Genomic DNA, 18,353 nt, shown 5'->3' on the forward strand with positions numbered 1-18,353 from the left:
ATCTCCCAACAAGGAATAACAGCAGGGCCTTCAAGCTGGGAGGGGTTTTTCCCAGAAAAGCCAGTTTAGGATCCTGACGCTCAGTGGCCCCAATACCTTCATCTCCCCCGTTATGAAATTCCGCACATTTACAGACAGGAAAGACTCACGGGCGTTTTCTCCTCTTCGAGGGGTGAAGCTGGCCCACGGCCGCGCCCGTGTCCCCCCTCTTCTGCCGCCTTCTCACATACGCTCCGAGGCTCCCGGTCACCTGGTGCCCGCACATCGGAGGAGTGTGACTTTGGTTTCAAGCTGCTGGTGAATTCTCTGGACTGAGTTTTTCTGAAGAGAAACAAATGTGGAATTATCAAAAACAGTCTTCAACAAAGACAGCTTTACCAAAGTAGAGGTCTGCATTCAAATTACGTGGAAACCAGTAATGGGTACCATTTACTGAGCGCTGATGGTAGGCTGAGCCCTTTGCTAGGTATTTAAAGACATTAACTTAATCCTCATAACAACCCTGCGAGGAAGGCGCTGTTATCCTTGCTTTGCTGTAAGAGGCTCAAAATAATGGTATCACTCATCCAAGGCCACGCAGCAGCCAGGACTGGAGCCCAGGTCTGCCCGGCTCCTGGTTCAGAAGCTGAACAGCCAGAGCACACGGCCCTCGTGTCATCAGCAGCAAAGAGTCCCTTTCTCTCCGTGTGCCCACTTACGGTTGTGAAGTCACAGGACTGCGGCACAGAAGAGAGGCCCACGTGTCTGTTCCTATTTCCCCGCTCGCACGGGGCTGCCAACACTTCGCAGAGGCCACCCTGGCACCCAGCACAGGGGACCCATCCCCTGCCTTACTGCTCCCACCCAAGTTACCTTCCTGTCTCTGCAGTTGATTATGTCGCTTCCTCATTCACCACCTCCTCACTGTCACAGAATAAGGTCCAAACTCCTAACCCTGGCCTTCCAGGCACTTCAGAGCACGGCCCCCCTCACCCCTGTGCGCCCCAAACAGGCAGAAGGACTCACCATCACCCAAAGCGCCATACATGCTCCATCGAGCGGTCTTGATGACCCCTCTGCCTGCATTGTCCTGCCTGACCTTCTGTAGCTGGAAAACTACTTACCTTTCAAGGTTCACCGCTGTGGATCAGGATGATGGGCTCGGGGAACCCTCTGCCTGGCCTTAGTCACAGTGCACACCATAGCCTGTGTGTCTGCCTGTTTCTCCTCCTGGACCGCAAGCTCCTGGTCCGTCCCTGAGCTCCCAGCACCCAGCACAGACAAGCACCCTCGGGCCCACTTCCTCCGGGGCCCCCAGAGCCTGAAGCCCGAGGGTCCCCCCCCCGACAGCTGCACTGTTCCAGCGCGAGGCTAGGGAAGCCCGGGGTCACTAGGGAACCACCTCCAGGCCCAAGTGGGAAAGCGAAACAGCCGACATGGTGGCGCTGTGAAAATGAAGGGAGTCGCCGGAAGCCTGAAGGAACTTTCCAGAAACTGGGAGTCACCGTGCGCCCTCAGGTCCCACCCGGCCCCCCCACAGGGTCTGAGAGCGAGGGGGCTCGCGGCCCCGTTGTGTGGCGCCTGGCCAGTCCCTCACGGCCCTGCGGGTTCATACCTGAGCTCCCGCACCTCCTGCTCCGGCTTCAGCCGTGCCCCCTGGGCGAGGATCTCATCACAGAGAGCGTCGTAGGGTTTATCGAGGTGGTGCTCACCCATCACCCACACCCAGACTTCCTCGTCGGCTCCCAGCTTCCAATGAACCGATTTGCCGTTGTCTGCAGGCAAAACAGAATTTGGATGAACATGTATCTTCAGCCATGGGTTAGGATGTTTTCCATCATTAAAGTATTTAAAAGTCAGATGAGGCAAAGCCCGTCCAACCTGCTCAGAATGAGAAGCATTCCCAGGGCGGTGGCAGTGGGCTGCAGTACGTTTGTTTGAAAATATGATGAATGTGGTGCCCCTTTTCTAAGTGAAGACGCGAGATGGGAAGAAAGCAGGCATTGTCTGCATTATCTTTAGGGTAACAAAGCAGCATCAGACACCAGAACATCCACAGCCTAAGAATCTCCCTGTAACCCGGCTGCTCCAGGGCTTGGGGTGTCCACTGCATTTCTAGGTTTCATTGCTGAGTACAAGGCAACACTTGAGAGTCAGACCGGCTTTAGTCTAAATCCTAGCCCTGCCACTTAGCTGTGTGACTTGGACAAATTATTTAATCTCCCTAAGCCTCAATTTCCCTATCTGCAAAATGGGAATACTAACATCTACTCAGGAGGATGGCTGTGGGGAGGCGGCGACAGCCGTGCAGGCAGGTCCCCAGGTGTCTGACGCACGACACGTGACACATGACGGACTCTCAGGAGAGGCTGGCGCCACCGTCCCTCTGTGCTGTTGACAGACGGACGTGCCAGCTCAGAGACTCGGGCCAGCCCGTGAGAGATGACACGCCCGAAGTGTGAGACGCGGGGAAGCTACTTGAGTAACCGTGTTTACGCCTGCTCCCAGCAGGGGTTGTGTTACATTCTCTCTAGTTCCTGCTCCTCAGATGCGGCCACACAGGTCATGTTCCCTGAAACCTGGGACGGTGAACCATTCCCAGGAGAGGGGGTGGGCAGTCCTAAACCTGAAGGCCCCAGAGGGGACTCACCAGGGCTATCATGGTCCATGGCTGGTCAAGATGCCTGGGCCTGAGGACCCACACTAGCCAGTGGTGTTGAGTGTGTGACACGGGCAGCTGCTGGCATGCAGGCCGGGCCGTGGCCATGTCACAGGAGGTAGAGGACGGTTTCCAATGAAAGCATCTCTGTCCAACGTGCTGTGGACTCATGTCCTGCTGTTGCCTCAGGACACATTAAAAAAGCAGCTGCTCGGGGCCAGGCTTGCTCTTTCTTTGGGCGCCTTCTACCTTCCTCAGGACCACAGAGGTGTTCTGGGGACTGTGCTCTGAAGAGGATATTTGGGGGGACAGGGTCACAGTCTTCACCACAACAGGAGCCAAACGTTCTGTGCTCACAGGTGGAGCAGGTGTGAGGGAGGGTCAATCCCAGGTGAGCCCTGGGGGCTGGGGGGCCGGGGGAGGCCCAGCCAGCTCTGGCTCTTTTGAGGAAATGCCCGCTGGTTCATTAACCGTGGAAAGCTGGCAGACCTCACAGACCCCCTTTATTACCTCTCTAGGGCAGCTAAGAATATTTTCACTATGCCCACCTCTCAACCTTCACCTAAGTAACCATCTAACCGACAGTTTTGGCAGCAGGAGAAGGTGGCCGCAGAGGAGAGAGGCCAAGAGCCAGGGGACGCAGGAGGGGACCAGAGGTCCCCGCAGCCCTGCTCAGGACAGCGACACACGCTTCCCCCGAGCCGTGTCCCCCCGACACAGTGGGCGTGGCGGGGGATGGGCGGGAGCATGACTCTCGGGGGGAGGGCCCTGCTCTGGGGGGACCGAAATCCCAGAGACTCTGTGAACACAGGAGGGCCTTAGAAAGGAAAGGGAGGGGCAGCAAAGGAGAGGACAGAGTGCTGACGCCTCTAAAGGAGGGGAGGTGAAGGTAAAGAGGCAGAGGCTTTGGGGCAGGAAGAAAGGGAATTAGATAGGACGTGTCAGATTTAGCGGCCCTGACAGGGGTCTCTGCTCTGAAGACACTGGGGTCCTCCAGGGGGCCCACACAGCTCCCTGAACCCAGGGAGGGGGAGTCATTCCAGTAAAGTGAGCGTCGGCCTGGTGCCCTCTGCTTCGTACCAAGACAGGGGGGCTAGCAGGGCCTCTGTGTAGCTCCTTCCACAAAATCCTGCTGCGTTCTTAACGCTGGCAGGATGCAGAGCTGGGTGCTGCGGGATGTGGGGTGAAATATCCTCCTGCAGGTCACCCAGAGCCTGGGCGAGAAAGAGCAGGGTGGTAGGTCACTGACTTAATGAACTTCACTGCGTATCTGCTCTGTGCCAGGCCCTGAGGTAGACACACGTGAACACTTACAAACAAGACAGACCAGTCCCTCCTTCTAGCTGGGGGAGGCAGGTGCTGACCAGCTAGTTACCTAGAAAAGTAGCAGTAACTGGGGAGGGGTGTTGAAGTGCTGCGGGATGTGTGGAGGGCCGGGGGCATACACCGTAACCAAGAGAGATTTAAGTCCATCGAGGATTCAGAGGACGGAGGATGCTTTGGAAGGACAGGGAAGAAATAAGACGTTCTTTGTGTTCAGTTTGGGAGGATGGATATGGAATCTGGACAGAGAACAGGGGTGGGTTTGGTGCTGGACACAAGAAACAGCATGACCAAGATCAGAGAAGGGAATCAACACGGGGCCACGGGGAACAAGGGTCTCTGCCAGAGCTGACAGGCTTTAGAAGCCACCTGGCCGTGGGCTGAGGATCATGCAGGGGGAGCAGGTGGCCGCCTGGCACAGGCCCCAGACACCAGGCTGAAGGGTTTAAATTTCGGCCCTGTGTTGCATAAAGCCAGAAAGTGGTACTAGAATCCCAGTGCTTCTACCAACTCTTTACGTGACCACGTATACATCACAATGTTTCTCTGAGCCGGAGTTCCCTCTTTGAAAAAACAGAGGTAATGAGTCTGAACTCACAGGCCTGTCACATGACAAGTGCTCAAAAAGCATTAGCTCCATGTTCTTGGTCTGAGTGACCAACTAAGAGTCCACACCTGTAAGACATGTCACCATAAAACTCCTAGAAGAGAACATAGGCAAAACCTCCTCTGACATAAATCGTACCAATGTTTTCTTAGGTCAGTCTCCCAAGGCAAAAGAAATAAAAGCAAAAAATAAACAAATGGGACCTAACCAAACATATAAGCTTTTGCACAGTAAAGGAAACCATCAACAAAATGAAAAAACAACCTATGGAATGGGAGAAAACATTTGCAAATGATGCAAACAACAAGGGGTTAATATTCAAAATATACAGACAGCTCATAGAATTCAATATCAAAAAAAGAAACAACCCAATCAAAAAAGGAGCAGAAAACCTAAACAGACTTTTTCTAAAGAAGACATACAGATGGTCAACAGGCACATGAAAAGATGCTCAACTTCGCTAACTATTAGAGAAATGCAAATCAACCACAATGAGCTATCACCTCACACCAGTCAGGATGGCCATCATCAAAAAGTCCACAAATAATAAATGCTAAAGAGGGTGTGGAGAAAAGGGAACCCTCTTACACTGTTGGTGGGAATGTAAATTTGTGCATCTACTATGGAGAACAGTATGGAGGTTCCTTAAAAAACTAAAAATGGAGCTACCATATGATCCAGCAATCCCACTCCTGGGCATATATCTGGAGAAAACTTTAATTCAAAAAGATACATGCACCCCAATGTTCATAGCAGCATGATTTAAAATAGCCAAGACATGGAAACAACCCAAGTGTCCATCAACAGATGAATGGCTTAAGAAGATGTGATATACACACACACACACACACACACACACACACACACACACACACACATGCTGGAATATTACTCAGCCATAAAAAAGAAAGAAATATTGCCATTTGCAGCAACATGGATGGACCTAGAGAATATTATACTAAACGAAGTAAGTCACACAAAGAAAGACAAATACTATATAATATTGCTTATATGTGGAATCTAAAAATAATACAAGTGAATCCATATATAAAACAGAAACAGACTCAAAGACATAGAAAACAAACTTATGGTTACCAAAGGGGAGAGGGACGTGGGGAGGGATAAATCAGGAGTATGGGATTAACAGATACAAACTACATAACAGGTACATAAAATAGATAAACAAGGACCTACCGTATAGCACTGTATAATTATTGTATTGCATAATTATACCTACTGTATAATTATATTCAATATCTTATAATAATCTATAATCAAATCTAATCTGCCAAAAAACCCCAAAACCAAACCCTATGCTGTACACCTGAAACTAACACAGTATTGTAAATCACCTCGACTTCAATTATAAAAAGAGCCCAGGACAGTCTCTGTGCAGATGGTGCCAGGACCAGGAAGCCCTGCAGCGTGTCCGCACGCAGGGAGGACCTGGACCAGGCGGTGTGCAGCGGGTGTACAATGATGCTGCAGGAGACAAAGGGTGGAGAGAAGGGGGGTGAGGCCGGCCGGGCCTGCGCGAGGGGAAGACGGCCTCCAATGGGGCGATGGCGTCTGGGCGGCCGAGGCAAGGAAGGACTCAAAGATGAGGCCGAAGGTTTGAGGACGTGGGGTGATAAACAGGGACGTCAAGAAAATACATGTGTTTGAGGAGTTAGGTAGTGAACGTTTTGGGAAACGAAGAATAAACTATTTTCAGTTTTACTAGAAACCCACGTGGCAAGGTTGAGCACATACCTGAAACGTGGAATTGAAGTTCAGAGTGAGGTCGGGACGCGCAGGGTGAATGTGGGGATTACTTTACAGATGCCATCGTGGACGCCGCTGGCCCGGAGAATGAAACCCAGGAGAGGCCCTCGGAAAAGCATGTGCTTCGTCAGGACACAGAAGAAAAGACAGGGGAAGGAGAGTCCTGATTCAAAAGGAAAAAGAGGGAGAGGGAATCCTGACTCCTAAATAGCTGGAGGAGAGTGGGGAGGACGCCTTGCCTCCAGGAGAGGAGAGGTTCCGGCCTCAGAGACGGTCGCTTCAGACAGACGCGGCAGGCTGCGCGGGGACACAAAGGACTGGGTACAAGTTACTGGGGGAGGAGCAAAGAGGGCTCGGCGAGGCTCAGCGGGCATCACTGAGCTCCTGTCACGACCCACTGCGCCCGCGGGCAGGACAGAGCAGCCCAGGAGCTCCGGGGAACGTGGGCGCTTCCACTGGGTTGCTGGGAGGGGAAGGAGTACGGACGCCAGGGACCAGGCCGGGGATGGGGACACAGGGACAGGAGAGAGCAGGGAAAGAGGGTGCTTTTGAGGAGAGAGGAAAGCTCGGCTGCTTAGAGTTGAAACCTGGCTGCACAGAGCCACGTCCAGTCCCCAGTGTGCCTCCTTAAGGTAAAGGTACAAGCATCAGGGGTGTTAACAGGGCAGGCACTGCAACTCGTCCTGACTTGATGCTCTCCAGGCGTCCTGGGCCTCCTGTTGACTTCAACTCAGAGGACAGTGAGAGAGGGACCTGTTACAGCGCCTCCATTGAATCATGAGCTTGTTTCCCAGTCTTCGACTCATGTTTCTATGCTGCAGTGCTCTCAAGTTTGCTCTTAGGGACCCAAGAGGCAGTGCTGTAGAATGTCACACAAAAACAGTGACGGGTCACGCATGTCCTTGGCAAGGCCATGGCCAGGCCCATTCCGCTCTGACGGGGGAGGGGGACGCCGCTCATGCACCACGTGTCGGGCCCGCAGGAGGCAGGAGGCGGCGCCCGGAGGTGTCAGCGGGGTCGTCTCCTCCACTGAGGTCAACGTGACCCCTGGGGCTATGACTTCGCCTCAGAGTCAGCACCTGGTCTCCACTCCGACTGATCGACTTGGAGGGACGAGCACAGTAGCAGGTGCGCGTGAGAGGGAGCGGGATGGAGAAAGGGAGAATCGCATGCTCTACCCCCACTGAGAGAAGACCATGGACTTGGAGAACAGAAGTCAGAAGAGCAACAGAACCAGGGCCCCTAACGCATCACACATGAACTACACCAGGGCTGACGGAAGCAGGGCTCCTACCAACCCCAGGCTGCTGTGTCCATATGCTCCCTGAACTCACAACATCCCAGGACTCTCCCACCACTCTGGCCTCGCCTCTAGGTCACCCACCTCCAACCCAGAAACCAAAGGGTGAATGAATGCCTGGCCGGTGGGGCCTCCGGGACTCGGGTGCTATGGCCATGTCCCTTCTGACTGATGACCGTGCCAGGTCTGCCTTGAAATACTTAGAGCATCACCGAGGCTGTTACTAACCCTACTTGACCACAAGGAAATTGAGGCTTAGGGAGGGTAACTTGCCCAAGATCATAGAGGTGGTGAAACTGCAACGAGAATTGAAAACTCAGCTGTGAGGTGGTAAAACCTGTGCTTAGAGGCACCTCTGATGCATTGTCCAAACGGAAATACTTTTGAGAGCAAAAAAGGAAACCCACCAACAGGAATGGCAGGAAATGAACAACGTACAGGGGCTCTGCTGAGCAAGCTGGGTGTGGGGTCACTGTCATGTGCCCTCTCGGCCCCGCAGAGCTGGACAGCTCCAGCCTCATGTGCGTTTAGCGAAGAACAAGGCCCAGTCCTACAGGCACTTCCTGAAGTTAACCTGGGTAATAATCCTGCAGCTACTAACACAGGACCATCTTTTAAAACTTCAAAAATGTTTATGCTTACTATAGAGACCAAAGGACAGGAAGGAAGTTGGAGAATGTGCATGGCGCCATGGTCCAGGGAAGCAGGTGGTGGCACAGACAAGTGAGAAGGTGAGCCAGAAGGGAGGCCCGCTGAGTCCACAGCTCGTGGAGGTGAAAGGGGAGGGCAGCCAGTGAGCATCTGCATCTGGTGCTCAACGCATAAGACACCGAGTCCGTTACACTATCCGGCCCAGAGTGAGTGGCACAGACAGGGCCGGGACCAGTGGCTCAGAACAGACTTGGAGTAGATCTGGACCTGGGTTCAAACCCTGACTCCACCGGTGACCCACAAAAGTTACTTTCTCCAAGTTTGTTTCCTTACTTGTAAGAATAAGCGGGGCAACGTTCACCTCCCTGGATTCTTGTGAGGATTAAATGAAACAACATAAATACAAGGCTTCTGGCTGGCACACACTAACAGACAAGCAGGTTGGTGGGGAAAACCTCCCTGGGACGGAGCAGATGGGGTGCAGTGAGGTCAGGAGTAACCAGGGGACTCCCGGGTTTCTGGCTTTGGTGACTCAGGGCCACAGATCATGGTGGAGATTGAGAGGCAGGACCAGGCCTGGGGGTGGGGAGAACCGGGGTGATGCTGATGAACTCGGTTTTGCATCAAGTTTGCAGGGCCTAAGGGTCTTCTGAGCGGAGATGCTCATGGGGTAACTGACATGGAAACCAAAGCTCAGGTGAAAGGTCTGGCTTTGAAATACGGGTGTGAGAGTCTGGCATAAGGAGCAGAAGAGATGCCCCAGGGAGAGAATACAGAGACCCTAACCTTAACCTAGTCTCTGAGTCTGTGAATGACCCTCAGGGAGTCTGTGAACATTGGGAAACTCTACACGAAACGTCCTCTGTGTGCGTTTTCCTGGTCCAAGCTTTTCATAAGTTTTCCATGGAGTCTATGGGCCCCTCAATCCCACCTCAAGGTTACCAACCACCGGTGTAAAGTGAGACTCCCCTGGGGAACACGGGTATTCAGGGTCAGGCAGAGACGAAAAACAAGCAGTCATGGAGACAGCAAGTGACCATGACACCAACAAGAGACTCTGAGAGGCAACTCACAGGGTCAGACGCAGCTGAGGAATCGACTGAGGTAAGAACTGACTCTAGCAGCAGAGGTCACCGTGCTGGGTCAGGAATGAAGGGAGGGGAGGAAGTAGACACGGCAGGTGGCACAAAGCAAGCCTTTATCATCATTTCATGAAAAAGGGAAGGTTTTGCATAAAGGAACTTGCCTGAAAATCCACAAATGAAATTTCACAAGCCCGAGGCTGTTTCAGGGGCACACGTGGAGCCTCTCGGGCACCACACACGGCGCCCAGAGCCCAGCCTCCTGCGTGAGGCTTCTGCCGGCTGGAGAGAGGGCCACTGCTACGCAGCCTCCTTTGTGTGTGTTACCAGAGAGAATCTTACAGAATAAATGCTCCACGGCAGGACGCCGATGCAAGCACATGTTCAGACGCAAGCAGGGCACCTGCAGACAACAGGAACTGTTACAAAGCTCCAGGTGAGCTGAACGGGTGGTATGTTTGTCAACAGCATTGGCTCCGGGAGAGTCAGACTCAGGGTCACTTACTAGCTGCTGCCCTGGGCAAGTTATTAAGGTCCCTCAGCCTCAGTTTCCCCACCTGTAAAAGGTGAACAGTAACTCAGCTCCAGGCTAGGCTGTGATTATTTAATGAGATGATATATTTAAGCACAGAGGTCAGGGTCTGACATGCCGTCAGCTCAATCAGTGCCGGCTGGTGCCATGTTTACCGTCTAGAGCAGTGCTGTCCAATGGGCGCTCCGCCTGTAATTATATATTTTCTAGTAGCCCAATTAAAAAATCAAAAGAGGATGGGGGTTCCCTGGTGGCGCAGTGGTTGAGAATCTGCCTGCCAATGCAGGGGACACGGGTTCGCGCCCTGGTCTGGGAAGACCCCACATGTCACGGAGCAACTAGGCCCGTGAGCCACAACCTCTGAGCCGGCGCGTCTGGAGCCTCTGCTCCACAACAAGAGAGGCCGCGATAGTGAGAGGCCCGCGCACCGCGATGAAGAGTGGCCCCTGCTCGCCGCAACTAGAGAAAGCCCTCGCACAGAAACAAAGACCCAACACAGCCAAAAATAAATAAATAAATAAATAAATAAATAAATAAATAAGTGAAATTCTTAAAAAAAAAAAAAAATCAAAAGAGGAGTTTGCCCAAGATGATGGAATAGAAAGACCCTGAGCTCACCCCCTCTCACGAGCACACCAACATCACAACTGTCTGCAGAACCATCGATGAAAAAGACCAGAACCTTCAAGAAAAGATCTTCTACAACTAAAGACATAAAGAAGGAGCCACAACGAGACACGTACTCCAGGTGGGTGACCCACAGGCTGGAGAATAATTGTACTGCAGAGGTTCTCCCACAGGAGTGAGCGTGCTGAGCCCCCGTCAGCCTCCCCAGCCCAGAGTTCCTACACGAGGAAGATGACCCCCAGAGCATTGGACCTTTAAAGGCCAGCAGGGCTTAATTTTGGGAGCCCCACAGGAGTGGGGAAAAGAGAGAATTCACTCTTAAAGGGCACACACAAAATCTCACACGCACAAGGACCCAGGGCAAAAAGCAGTAATTTGATAAAAGCCTGGGCCAGACCTACGTGTTGGTCTTGGAGAGTCTCCCAGAGAGGCGGGGGTGGCTACGGATCACCCTGGGCCCATAAATACTGGTGGCAGACATATTTGGGAACATTCTATTGCGAGAACATTGCTGTTGGTGGCTGCCATCTTGGCTCATGAGCGGCAAGATCTGGTCCCACCCAACAGCCTGTAGGCAGCACTGCTGGGATGCCTCAGGCCAAACAACCAACTGGATGGGGACATAGCCCCACCCATTAGCAGGCTGCCTAAAGACTTCCTGAGCCCACAGCTGACTCTAGACACACCTCTAGACTTGGCCCTGCCCACCAGCGGGCCAAGACCTAACTCCACACACCAGTGGGCAGGCACTGACCCTTCACTCCAGGCAGCTGGCACTAGTCTCTAGACCAGACTCACTGGTCAGGAGGCAGACACCAGAAGCAACAAGACTACGATCCCACAGCCTGCAGATCCAGCCCACCCACAGCTCGCCAGACCCTACCGTGGGACAAGCTGGGACCTGGCCCTGCCCACTAGCAGGCCAGCAAAAGCTTCAGGACACCCCGGACCCCAGACCCAACTGTGCCAGCAACTGGCTCCCCCACCACCAATGATTTGAAATGAGTTCTGGGATCCCTGGGCCCTGCAGCCAGACTCCAGGACGTGGCTCTGCCTGCCAGCAATCCAGCACTAGCCGCAGGACCTACGTTCACCTGCCAGTGGGTGCGCAACATCCCTGGAGTCTTTGGTACCCTGACTCCACTCACCAGTGAGCCAGCACTAGCCCCAGGGCCCCCTAGGATTCCTCAAGCAGTCACCTCATGACCAGATCCATCTACACAGCAGCCAGCAGCATCCACACAAGGCAGGGCCTGAGAACCAACCAGGCTGGGGACCAACCAAGCCTCCAAGATGGCCCACATACTCAGCCCCTACGACAGAAGGGCCGACACAGTCCTCTTAGGGGGCACCCCTAGAGCCTATAGCTTGAGTGACAAGGGGGGAGTGCACTGCTGGGGACACATAGGACATCTCCTACAGAAGGCCACTCCTCCAAGGCCGAGAAACATAACTAACCTACCACATACATAAAAATACAAATAACAACTTAGACAAAATGAGGCAGCAGAGGAACATGTTCCAGATGAAGGAACAAGATAAAACCCCAGAAGAAGAACTAAGTGAAGTGGAGATAGGCAATCTACCCAAGAAAGAGTTCAGGGTTGTGCTCGTAAAGACGATCAAAGATCTCTGGAGGAGACTGGATGCACAGAGCAAGGAGTTTAAATGTTTAACAAAAGAGTTAGAAAATATAAAGAACAACCAAACAGAGAAGAATACAATAACTGAAATGAAAAATACTCTAGAAGGAATCAATAGTAGAGTCAATGATACAGAAGAATGGATCAGTGAGCTGGAAGACAGAGTAGCAGAAATCACTGCTGCTGAACAGGAAAAAAGAAAAAAGAATGAAAAGAAATGAGGACAGTTTAAGAGACCTCTAGGACAACATCAAATGCACTAATATTCTCATTATAGGGGCCCAGAAGGAGAAGAGAGAGGGAAAGAGCCTGAGAAAATATTTGAAGACATAATAACTGAAAACTTCCCTAACCTGGGAAAGGAAATAGTCACCCAAGTCCAGGAAGCACAGAGAGTCCCATACAGGACGAACCCAAAGAGGAACATACCAGGACACACTGTAATTAAAATGACAAAAATTAAAGATAAAGAGAGAATATTAAAAGCAGCAATGCAAAAGCAACAAATAACATACAAGGGAAGCCCCATAAGGCTATCAGCTGATTTCTCTGCAGGTCAGAAGGGAGTGGCACGATATATTTAAAGTGATGAAATGGAAAAACCTACAACCAAGAATACTCTACCCAGCAAAGCTCTCATTCAGATTCGATGGAGATATCAAAAGCTTTACAGACAAACAAGAGCTAAAAGAATTCAGCACCACGAAAGCAGTTTTACAACAAATGTTAAAGGAACTCCTCTAGGTGAAAAAGGCCACAACTAGAAACAAGAAAATTACAAAATGGAAAAGGCAAACATACAGTAAAGGTAGGAGATCATCCACACACAAAGCTAACAAGGTTAAAAGACAAAAGTAGTAAAATCATCTATATCCACAATAACCAGTTAAGGGGTACACAAAACAATTAGATGTAAAATATGATATCAAAAATAGTAATAGGAAAGTACACAAGCAGGGTTTTTAAAATGCATTTGAAATTAAGAGATCAGCAATTTAAAACAATCATGTATATATATATAGGCTGCTATACAAAAGCCTCCTGGTAATAGCAAACCAAAAACCTATAATAGATATACACACAAAAAAGAAAAAAGAATCCAAACATAACACAAAGACAGTCAGCAAATCATGAGAAGAGAACAAAAGAAGAAGGGGGGGGGAAGACCTAAAAAAAAGAATCCAAAACATTAACAAAATGGCAATAAGAACACACATATTGATAATTACCTTAACTGTAAATGATGGACTAAATGCTCCAACCAAAAGATGTAGGCCAGCTGAATGGATGTAGAAACAAGACCCGTATATATGCTGCCTACAAGAGACTCACTTCAGATCTAGAGACATATACAGACTGAAAGTGAGGGGATGGAAAAAGGTATTCCATGTCAATGGAAATCAAAAAAAAAAAAAACAGCCAGAGTAGCAGTATTTATATCAGATACAATAGACTTTAAAATAAAGACTGTTATAAGAGACAAAGAAGGACACTACATAATGAGCAAGGGATCAATCCAGGAAGAAAATATAACAATTGTAACATTGTTACAGTTGTATATGCACCCAACATATGAGCATCTCAAAATATGAGGCAAATATTAACAGACAAAGGAGAAATTGACAGTAATACAATAATAGTACAGGACTTTAACACACCCCTTACAGCAATGGACAGATCATCCAGACAGAAAATCAATAAGGAAACACGGGCCTTAAATGACACATTAGACCAAATAGGCTTAATGAACATATAGAGGGCTTCCCATCCAAAAGCAGCAGAATACACATTCTTTGCAAGTGCTCAGGGAATGGTTTGCAGGATAGATCTTGTGCTAAGCCACAAAACAAGTCTCGGTAAATTTAAGAAAACTGAAAACATATCAAGCATCTTTTCTGACCACAGTGCTATGAGACTAGTTCTATCAGTTTTTCACAACAAAAGTTCATTACTCCCTTAAATTTAACACTTGGAAGAATACGTTTTGCACCAAAGTGGTTCCTCTTTGACTAGAGAAAAGGAAAAGGTCTGAGAGTCTTTCTCCACTTCCCCTATAAAGACAGGTCTCCTCTGTGTCTCATCTTGCTCTGTCTTTGGTGATCACGCCACAGAGAGTCAAGGCCGTGTTGTCATGGCTGGGGCTCCCCAGGCCGCACGAGGCCCCAGCTGCTGCTTGTCGAGCCCGCAGCACGTGTTCCTCCTCGACGGTCTGGCTGACTTAAGTGCTACTTTTCCTTAGTGGTTCACAGCTGGGCTGTGGCCTTGAGCTTGTCCTTTTCTTGGCTCATAAATATATCTACATCCACCCCATTCCTTTACCATTCTAGCTCACCACTTAGCGGTTCTTTCACTGTCATCTGGTCATTTTTTTCTCTCTATAGCCTGCTGTGGTGAGTTTTCAAAAAGCATCACTAGACTTTTAGTGATACTAGCATACTGTGTATCCCAGGAACCTGTCCACCTTACGGTAATCCTCAGGCTAAAGTAGGAGAGGCTAAAAAACAATCGGAAGTATGGATTTAACTCAGTAATAGATCAGAAAATCATTTCGAAATGTAGTGTGAAAATATGATTGTTAGAGAGGGACAGAGTTCTGGACCTCGTCTGCCTGCTGGGGCGTAACCAGAGGGCTGAAGCTGCAGGGTCCAGTCTGGTAGCCACTGGCCACAGGTCACTACTGAGCACACGAAATGAGGCTGCTCTGGGCTTAGGTGTCCTAGACAGGTAAATGACCAGAGACTTGGTAGGAGGAAAATTAATGCAAAATACCACATTAATACTTTCATATTCATTATATATTGGTATGATCATATTTTGGGTATCTTGGGTAAAATAAAAGATATTAAAATTAATTTCACCTTTTTCTTTTGATTCTTTCCTGATTTTAATTTACTTTTTAAAATTTTTATACAATTTTAAAGGTTACACTCCATCTACAGTTATTACAAAATATTGGCTCTATCCCCTGTGTTGCACACTACATCCTTGTAGCCGTCTTACCCCCAATAGTTTGTACCCCCCCTCCCTCCACCCCCGGTAACCACTAGTTTGTTCTCTATGTCTGTGAGTCTGCTTCTTTTGTTATATTCACTAGTTTGTTGTATTTTTTAGATTTTAAAATTACCTATTCCACTGTGTAAATCAACATACATTTTTTATGATCACTTAACTTATAAAGTAACATAGGTTTTTGAAGAGGTAGGTTCAAACCCTGCAGAGGAAGAACTTAAGCAAAGAAACGGAAATTATTGTCTTAAGTCAGCACGAGGAGAACAATTCAGCAAACATGAGAAGCCCAAAGTCTTTCAAAGAGCCCGGGGCAATGATTCCAGGGGCAAGAGCCCTTCTGCTGTCACCAGGCTTCAGTCACCCACCACATCTGTGCGTTATGTTCACAACCAGCATGGTGCCCAGAGGCCTGGTTATACCTGGTAAACTCTGACTGAAGGATGTAAGGAGATGAAGGAGCCAGTTCAGAAAGATAAAAGCTCATGCTTCAGTTTGGACGCGTTCCCTCTAGAAGGAAAAACGAGTATCTATTTGGAGAGTGTAGGGTACTGTGAAACCCAGCAGATCTGGGCACTAACTGGTGGTGTGACCTTGCATTTATTACTGAACTTCTCTGATTCTAAGTTTCTCCATCTGTAAAATAGGACAATTGATACCTATTTTGCAGATATATTGTGAAGATGACATATAATGTATGTAAAAGTGCTTTGCGTGGTGTCTGACAAAACAGGTGTTTAATAAATAGCTGCCATTGATGATAATAATAATAAATGAGATACTCATATTTATTTCCGTATCACTATAAAGGCTTAATTCTAAAAGATGCCGCATGCTGCAACTAAAGATCTCGCATGTCACAACGAAGATCCCGCACGCAGCAATGAAGATCCTGCATGCAGCAACTAAGACCCGGCGCGGCCAAATAAATAAATATTTAAAAGAAAAATAAAGGCTTAATTGGAAAAAGGTTTTAATGAAAGGCAGTACAAGGTAAAGGTCACTAAACTGACTTCCTTTTTGAGTCTGTGTATACAAGTTAGATTCATGTTCTCAATCTTTGAAACCCTGAATGGTTTTATCAAATTTAATTTTTCCTGGCTTAATGAAAAATGAAGAGAAATTGATCTTGAATACCTCTCTGTAAGTGACCTTGAAAACTGTGTTGTTTTTTTCCAAATGATAACATTTTATTATAGAAAAAGCATCCCAAATATAGGATTTCATAAACACTGATAAGTGAACAAGTGCAACTTTAAAAGTAAATACAAAGTAAAGAGGCAAAATCTAGAAGCATTTTGCCTTTAAGAGAAAATGTAATGCTCTCCTACAGAGGTGATCCCACCCAGAGCACAAATGTGGCTCCATCTCCTGTGAAGACATCAGGTTTGCTTTCTGAACTATGCGCAGTTTAACAATTTCAAAATGATAGCAAGAAGTGGCACGGAATAAATCACTAAGACCAATTAACTTTCTATTGACTATTACTCAATAAAGGCTCCCCATCACACTTTGACAATTTAAAGCCGAAAACTGTGCTTTTTTAAAACAAAATAGGTATTCATCCATAACAGAATGTGTGTGTGGGGGGGGGGTGTTAATGTGTGCTTTTCCACATCTGTGTGTGTATATGCTTTAAGCCTGATGTACAAGGAATTCCTCCTCACCCATGGTCCCAAAAGTCCTTCTCAAGTTACCAGGGATTCCTTGAGTCAGGAAGACGTAGCACATCTGAAAAATGATCTCACACTAAAAAATTAGTATTATGACTTTTTTCCTGTTAGTAGTATTTGCATTTTAAGAGTGAATTTCCCTAAAAAAGAAAACTCAAAGATCTCTTAGAATCTAGGAAATGCAAACAGCATTGCTACAAAGATTTTGACACAAAGACTTCATATGCTGGTAGCAGAATATTAGTTGTCTGTGACAATAAGGGGATAGAACTCTTCCTTAATTCCCCTCAAGTGCAGCTCCACGGGTGACTTTTTACTGCAGCTTAAGATCAGTCTGGTTTCAAGTAGGAGATCTGCTTTCGGCCTCACAACTCCAGGGTAATTGCCACATGTGTGTGTGTGTGTGTGTGTGTGTGTGTGTGTACATGCACGAGCATGGAGACTTCAAGTCAATCAACTGCACCATTAAAATCTCAGTAACACTGAGGGTCCACCTGCCAAATTGGACCTCGCACCTGGCTTGCTTCTGACTGGTGTGAAACGTGGGAACGAGCGGGGAGGCATCCCACGTGCAGGCTCCCAGGGAGGGCGGGCTCCGCTTACCTTTCTTCGGTCCGGGTTTCACTGGCAAGGACTCCTGTTTTTCCATTGCTGCTTCTCTTTCTTTCCATCGGCGGACCTGCTCCTCCCTCATCTTGAAGAACAGGATCTGTTTCTGTTCTTCGCTGAGCTCTGCCAGCAGATCAGGATCTATGTACATCTCCGACAGTATCTGTTTCAGCATCTTTGCAAGGCTGGAGTCTTTTACACCTGTGGCAAAAGTTCTTGAAAATGGTTTCCAGGGCTGCCTTCACCTGGGCTGGCCCTGGGAGGCACCCGCAGACCTTCCCCGAGACTTGAGGGGCTGGGACAGTAATTCAACAAACTGGCTCTGGGTTCCCGGCACCAAGCATCCTGTCCAAAACGCCACTCATGAACCTGCAAAGAGCAACAGCCAAAATGCAGGCCGTGTTAAAAAGTGTTAAAATGTGCAGACATGGGGCCAGGACAGGCTTAGGAATAAAGCTTGGAGGAAACACAGTATCGCTTTTCACTTCACAAGAAAGCTGAAGCAAGCTTTGTTAAGAGTTTGTGTAACCTGTATCCTGTAATTTCCTAAGATACTTTATCAGAAAACAAAACAAAACAAACCAAATCCTAACCTTGCACAGGTCAATCTCAGGGAAACAAAAAAATTAACAGAGGTTTGGCCTTCTCCCAACTAAGCAAACATACTATTACCTCAGAGCCCAACAAACCACCACGTCCATGGCTATGAACAGAGTTAAAGAGACAAAGGCACAGGGAAAAATTAAAAGAAGTTATTTCAAAAGGAAATACTGTTTTTGAGATTTCTCAGAATTACCCACCCAAACCCAAACCAAACCTAAGCCATGCTCAAGGAAGGAAAAAGAAGAAATAAAAATTAGACCACAGTGCCATTTTCCCATTTCTCCTTAAAAGTAGC

At 48.6% G+C, this 18,353-nt stretch overlaps 1 protein-coding gene across 9 annotated transcripts in view; it reads right to left on the minus strand.

Moving 5' to 3' along the window:
• SH2D4A (SH2 domain containing 4A) overlaps nt 1–18,353 on the minus strand; it is a 72,237-nt gene that overhangs the window by 49,705 nt on the left and 4,179 nt on the right. For 6 of the 9 annotated variants that reach the window (XM_082374876.1, XM_082374873.1, XM_082374875.1 and 3 more), the window contains exons 2-4: nt 17,450–17,824; nt 1,595–1,754; nt 150–321 (exon numbers count right to left, since the gene is read on the minus strand). In XM_082374876.1, coding sequence (XP_082231002.1) covers nt 150–321; nt 1,595–1,754; nt 17,450–17,630 — 513 coding nt within the window. In that variant the 5' untranslated portion in view covers nt 17,631–17,824. Of the gene's footprint in view, nt 1–149; nt 322–1,594; nt 1,755–2,629; nt 2,955–6,320; nt 6,563–17,449; nt 17,825–18,353 lie in introns of those variants that run through there. The other 3 variants (XM_082374881.1, XM_082374879.1, XM_082374880.1) reach the window with 3 other exon arrangements.

The sequence above is a fragment of the Balaenoptera borealis genome (assembly GCF_965194805.1).
Source record: "Balaenoptera borealis genome assembly, chromosome: 21".
NCBI classification, from domain to species: Eukaryota; Metazoa; Chordata; class Mammalia; order Artiodactyla; family Balaenopteridae; genus Balaenoptera; species Balaenoptera borealis.